The 6,308-nt window shown below is 26.9% G+C and overlaps 2 protein-coding genes across 2 annotated transcripts in view; both read left to right on the top strand.

Moving 5' to 3' along the window:
* LOC111627036 (serine/threonine-protein phosphatase 4 regulatory subunit 4-like) overlaps positions 1-2,854 on the top strand; it is a 29,990-nt gene extending 27,136 nt beyond the window's left edge. Inside the window, exons 13-16 of the mRNA XM_023370581.1 lie at positions 393-518; positions 605-771; positions 1,202-1,243; positions 2,837-2,854. Of these exons, the coding sequence (XP_023226349.1) occupies positions 393-518; positions 605-771; positions 1,202-1,243; positions 2,837-2,854 (353 nt within the window). The remainder of the gene's footprint in view (positions 1-392; positions 519-604; positions 772-1,201; positions 1,244-2,836) is intronic.
* A 54-nt stretch (positions 2,855-2,908) lies between these two features.
* Positions 2,909-4,837, top strand: LOC111627035 (serine/threonine-protein phosphatase 4 regulatory subunit 4-like). Its single transcript, XM_023370580.1, has 5 exons — positions 2,909-2,963; positions 3,328-3,453; positions 3,540-3,706; positions 4,137-4,178; positions 4,754-4,837. Exons 1-5 carry the CDS (start codon positions 2,909-2,911, stop codon positions 4,835-4,837), a joined length of 474 nt encoding a protein of 157 aa, XP_023226348.1.
* The last annotated feature ends 1,471 nt before the right edge of the window (positions 4,838-6,308 follow it).

Genomic DNA, 6,308 nt, shown 5'->3' with positions numbered 1-6,308 from the left:
TTGTCTGTCTTCATTGATTTAGTTATTTCATCCAGACAGAGTCAAGTCTATTTATAACACTTCTTTGTAAAGTGTTAGTTTTGGTTGGCAGTGACAAAACATTTTTCTTTTAATATATGTATATAAAATGGATATAGATAATATTATATTACATTTGTAGGCATTTTTATGCATTAAATACAGCTAAAAGGGTAAAAAAAAGATTGTTTTGTGGTTCAGGAACAGATTAATCCATCTTACATTGTTTCTTATGGGAAAATTTGTTTGGTTTGAGAACAAATTGGTTTCCAAACAACTTTTAGGAAAAAATTAAGTTCATAAGCCAAGGTTTGACTGTAACTTATATTTATAAATATGGTATAGTTATTAATATAATAATGTTTTTCTGACAGAATTATGTCAAGGAAGAAGTTGCCACAGTAGAATGTTATTTATACGTGTTTGTGAATTAGTGATGGAACTATTTTCAAAATCTTTTTTCAAGCAATATTTTTTTCGTCCATTGTTAAAATTAGCTGGTTAGTCTTTAATTTTTCACACATACTGATTTTATTAAAAGTAATTATTACTCGAAACTTAAAGATTTTTATACTTGAAATATCAGAAGATCCAGTTCCAAATGTTCGACTTAGGTTGTGCTCTGTTTTACCTCAATTAAAAGCTCAAATAAAATTACCAACAGATGGATCACTGTTGCAGGAACTTGAAGCTTGTGTTCGTGTATTAATGACTGATGAAGGCGATAGGGATGTTGCAGCAGCTGTTCGAAATGTAAATGCGTGAATATTTTTACAAATTATTAATGCTTTAAATACATATAAATTTATTAAAAAGCTTCTTGACTGTATTGTTTGTGTACAAAAAACTATTTAGCTACTATGACTAATGAACAGGCTTATTATACACCCAACCTATTTAAATGCATTTTGGTTAAATTAATTAAATAGTCTGGATGTGTAATAAGCCTGTATTATTATTAGTCATAGTAAGTAAGTAGTTTTTTGTAACATAAATTTATATTTCTTGCAAATTATAAATTATTAATGTATTATTTTATGCTATACAGTAATTTTAAAAAATCATAGAATATCATTATCAATGTGATTTATATATATATACATATATATAATATTATGTGACATGTAGTGTGTAAGATTTAAGTTGAGTTGATTTGTTTTAAATAATGGTATTTGGTTTTAAGGTTATAGAAGAATTGGATAAGATTGAAGTTGCAATGGAGCCTGTAAGTTTATTTTATTATTATAAATATTGAGAAATAAATAAATATATACTATTCTTTATGTACAGTGGGTGATCGGTTAACGAACATAATCCGTTCCAAGACTTTGTTCGCTATTCGAATTGTTTGTTAACCGATTATTGATTTACCATAGGTTTTAATGGAAATTTAATTAATTCGTTCTGGAGACTCCCCAAAAATAAAAAAATATATACTTTCTTACTACGTTTATTATACTTTCTTACTACGTATATGTAATAATAAAAATACATATATATGCAGTATTGCATTTTTATTAGTCATGATTTTTCTGTTTGAAAGAGTTAAAGAATCTGTCTAATATTGATTGCTTTTCTCTCTTCTTCAGGATTTTTCATAAGTAATTAATAGCATTGCAACTGTAGAAATCCCCAAGCCTCAACCTGATTTGGATACCATTCTAAGACCATTGTTCTGACATCCTCCCACTACTTCAAAGGATCTTTAATAGCAGATATCGGCATTAATCCTCTTTTTCAGAAGAAAACATATCTCGCCGAGTTTCTTGGTGTTCTTCATTCAAGAGTTCTTGGTGTTCTTCTGTCGTCAGATCCATTTCAGGTTCCATTATGAACTTGTCGATGTTCTTTATTTCTCAGATGTGATTTTTGTTATTTCTTTAGCTGCTTGAGTCTTCTTGATTATACAATATTTTTCTTAAATAAGATTGAACTGCGGCCTATTGTAGACCTGTTCATACCATACTGCCCAGCAGCATTTGGCATTTTCTGCCTACTCTGTATCTTTGCTATTATACTTTCACCTTTTGAAAAGAAAAACAGATGCAAAACTTAACGAGTGCCTACCCGACAGTCTCGCAAATACATAAAAGAATTGTTTTGTCACAAAAATAAAAGGCTGGAATTACAAGTGAGAGTTTCAAAGTGCAGAGGAATACTATCCGATTGGTATATACCGGGTTGAATGTCGATGTCGACATCTCCCACACTTTGAAAAGTTTCGAATTGTTGCCCAAAGACAAGAGAAGACCAATCGGTATTCATTATTTTACATCGCTTCTTCTTGTGTTTGTTCTGTAGGGTACTTGTTATCCAATCGTGTGTTCGTTGTCCAAACATAAAAATCTTTTGCGAAAGTGTTTGTTATCCAATTTGTTCATTATCCAATCTGTTTGTTAACTGATCACCCACTGTTTTTCTTAGAATCAGAGAATGTACAAAGTGAAATTAAAGTTTCATTATTTTTAGTTTAACAGTTTTTTAATAACACACTTTTCAAATTTATTAAGTTAATAATTAAGAAATCATTTGTTCATTATTGATTATTGAATTTGATGATTAGTATAAATTAATAACAACAATAAAACTGAGTTAATTTAATGTGCTAAAATTTGCTGAACTTAACAAAATTATGATTAAACTAATCAAATAATAAAGTTTGAATTTTGGGTGGGTGAATTATTGTATATTGGACATTTTAATGATTAAACAAGAGTGATACTACAACAGGGTAAAATAAAACAACAAATGTACCGGTGTGCTTCTTGGAAAAAACAGATCATTACAAACATTTTCGAACTTTGAAGTTCTTCTTCAGGTAACTAATGACTGTTAGACGAATACGATTCAAATTAAAATCAAATTGGAACACCATTCAGAATTCTGTTGCATGGATATCGATAACGTCATTCAGGCATGTGCTGCTTTAATGGCTGTAGATTATCGTAAGTTCTTATCTAAGAGCACTTGCCATGCTTTTGACAGGGTGATTTTATCCTTATGGTTGATGCATCTGTTTTTTCCCGAGAAGCACACCGGTAACAGGCTCATCGGTATGTTTGTTGTTTTATTTTAATGATTAATTAATTCAAAGTTGTAATTGTGTAAATTGTTGCATCACACTTTTTGTCATCAGTGTTACTTTTTAAGAAATATTTTTTTTGTCTTCGATTAATGGCATCTGTGGCCACTCACATCAACACCATACAGAATTTAATTTTAAAAAAATAAACCCACAGATTTGAATAGTCTCAAACGAATTTTAAAATAAATCCTATAGTTATTAATATAATAATGTTTTTCTGACAGAATTATGTCAAGGAAGAAGTTGCCACAGTAGAATGTTATTTATACGTGTTTGTGAATTAGTGATGGAACTATTTTCAAAATCTTTTTTCAAGCAATATTTTTTTCGTCCATTGTTAAAATTAGCTGGTTAGTCTTTAATTTTTCACACATACTGATTTTATTAAAAGTAATTATTACTCGAAACTTAAAGATTTTTATACTTGAAATATCAGAAGATCCAGTTCCAAATGTTCGACTTAGGTTGTGCTCTGTTTTACCTCAATTAAAAGCTCAAATAAAATTACCAACAGATGGATCACTGTTGCAGGAACTTGAAGCTTGTGTTCGTGTATTAATGACTGATGAAGGCGATAGGGATGTTGCAGCAGCTGTTCGAAATGTAAATGCGTGAATATTTTTACAAATTATTAATGCTTTAAATACATATAAATTTATTAAAAAGCTTCTTGACTGTATTGTTTGTGTACAAAAAACTATTTAGCTACTATGACTAATGAACAGGCTTATTATACACCCAACCTATTTAAATGCATTTTGGTTAAATTAATTAAATAGTCTGGATGTGTAATAAGCCTGTATTATTATTAGTCATAGTAAGTAAGTAGTTTTTTGTAACATAAATTTATATTTCTTGCAAATTATAAATTATTAATGTATTATTTTATGCTATACAGTAATTTTAAAAAATCATAGAATATCATTATCAATGTGATTTATATATATATACATATATATAATATTATGTGACATGTAGTGTGTAAGATTTAAGTTGAGTTGATTTGTTTTAAATAATGGTATTTGGTTTTAAGGTTATAGAAGAATTGGATAAGATTGAAGTTGCAATGGAGCCTGTAAGTTTATTTTATTATTATAAATATTGAGAAATAAATAAATATATACTATTCTTTATGTACAGTGGGTGATCGGTTAACGAACATAATCCGTTCCAAGACTTTGTTCGCTATTCGAATTGTTTGTTAACCGATTATTGATTTACCATAGGTTTTAATGGAAATTTAATTAATTCGTTCTGGAGACTCCCCAAAAATAAAAAAATATATACTTTCTTACTACGTTTATTATACTTTCTTACTACGTATATGTAATAATAAAAATACATATATATGCAGTATTGCATTTTTATTAGTCATGATTTTTCTGTTTGAAAGAGTTAAAGAATCTGTCTAATATTGATTGCTTTTCTCTCTTCTTCAGGATTTTTCATAAGTAATTAATAGCATTGCAACTGTAGAAATCCCCAAGCCTCAACCTGATTTGGATACCATTCTAAGACCATTGTTCTGACATCCTCCCACTACTTCAAAGGATCTTTAATAGCAGNATTTTTTTAATAAACATATTTTCACAAAATTGTGGAAATAAAATTGTAAAAATAATAATAATAAGCAGAAATTAATACTTTCAGCAAGAGTCACAAGTAACTCAAAAAGAGCTGCATGTGACTCTTGGAGCCGCATTTGTCCATGTCTGTTATATAGTATATGTGTAGAAAAGCAAAGAGGTTTGGAAAGTTTATAATAAGCATTAATATTTATAATGCTATTTTAAAGCAAGATCAATGTTTTCTTGAAACAAGTTTACCTGTGAATCAAAAGTTTGAGTTTAAAAAGTTTATAGAATTATTTAAAATTTTCTTTATTGAACATACTATATTTTTCACCTTATAAGATGCACTTTTTTGTACTTAAAATTTATCTAAAAATTTGGAGGCATCTTACAATCCAAATGTGTCTTACCCTGTGAAGAATATATTTTCTCCAAAAAACTTTACCTGAAAAATGTGATTCATCCAATACAATGATGTGTCTTATAAGACAAAAAACACAGTATTTCTCATGTTTTGAATTTTATTGCATAAATTAGATTACAGTACATTAGTGTTAGAGTTTCAGCCAATTTGTTTTTATTATCATAATTCACTCACTGGTTAGAACATGTAAATTTTATAGAATCTTTTAAAAATCAGTTTTTTTTTTCTTTTTTGAGATGGAAAAACTCATTACTGACTAAAATTTCATTTAGAAAAATAAAATAAATAAATAAGAAAAAATATAAATATTGATATATTGTTATAAGCATGTTTGATATATGCATTAACTTAATATGTCCATAAATACCAGTATTTCAAAAACATTACTACATTTAAAATACTTGAAATATTTTAGAATATTTCAAATGCCAATTCCAGTAACAAATACCAAATGCTTAATATTTGAACTTCCTTGCAAAAATATTTTAAATAAAATATGAAATATTCTCAAAATATTTAAAATAGGAATTGAAACAATTTCATTTGACATAAATATCAAGCTCATATGTACTATTGTCTATCTATGGATTATATACATATATAATTATATAATGTTATTTTAAATTAACATTTCCAAATATTTCCATATAAAATTAATCATTTTCCATGATTATAATATAATCAACAAATATATTTTTTATTATTTTTTAGGCAATGGTGCTCTTTGCTGAACCAATCAATTTTTCGGAAGAATTGTATAACACATTTTCTGATTTATGCTTAGATCCTCATTATGATGTTCGCAAAACAATAGCATGTGGTTTTCATGAGGTATGTTTTTATTAAAAAGCATTAATTTGTATTTATTATTAATTTATAATTTATCTTAATGTGAATGATGAATTTTATAGGTAACAAAATTATTAGAACCAACTTCTTCAAATATTCTAAAAGAATTAGTTTTACTTTTGCAAGATGAATGTTTAGAGGTAATATATAAAATTCATGTGTATTTGTCTACATATAGTATCTATTTTAATAATATAAATTTACAATTGTAGCAATATTGATTGTAAATCTTATATAGTCCTAAATAGTTATATATTTTGAATTCTGTATTATTTATTATTATTTTTATTTTTAAATATATTTTAGCAAAAAATAATTATTCAAAATTTATTATAAATTTTAAAGAATGACAGTGTTTTTT

Source organism: Centruroides sculpturatus, unplaced genomic scaffold, assembly GCF_000671375.1.
Source record: "Centruroides sculpturatus isolate CEXI.00-Female unplaced genomic scaffold, Cexi_2.0 scaffold402, whole genome shotgun sequence".
Lineage (NCBI taxonomy): Eukaryota > Metazoa > Arthropoda > Arachnida > Scorpiones > Buthidae > Centruroides > Centruroides sculpturatus.
Note: the sequence above shows the minus strand (reverse complement) of the source record. Positions and strands in the feature narration are given on the sequence as shown.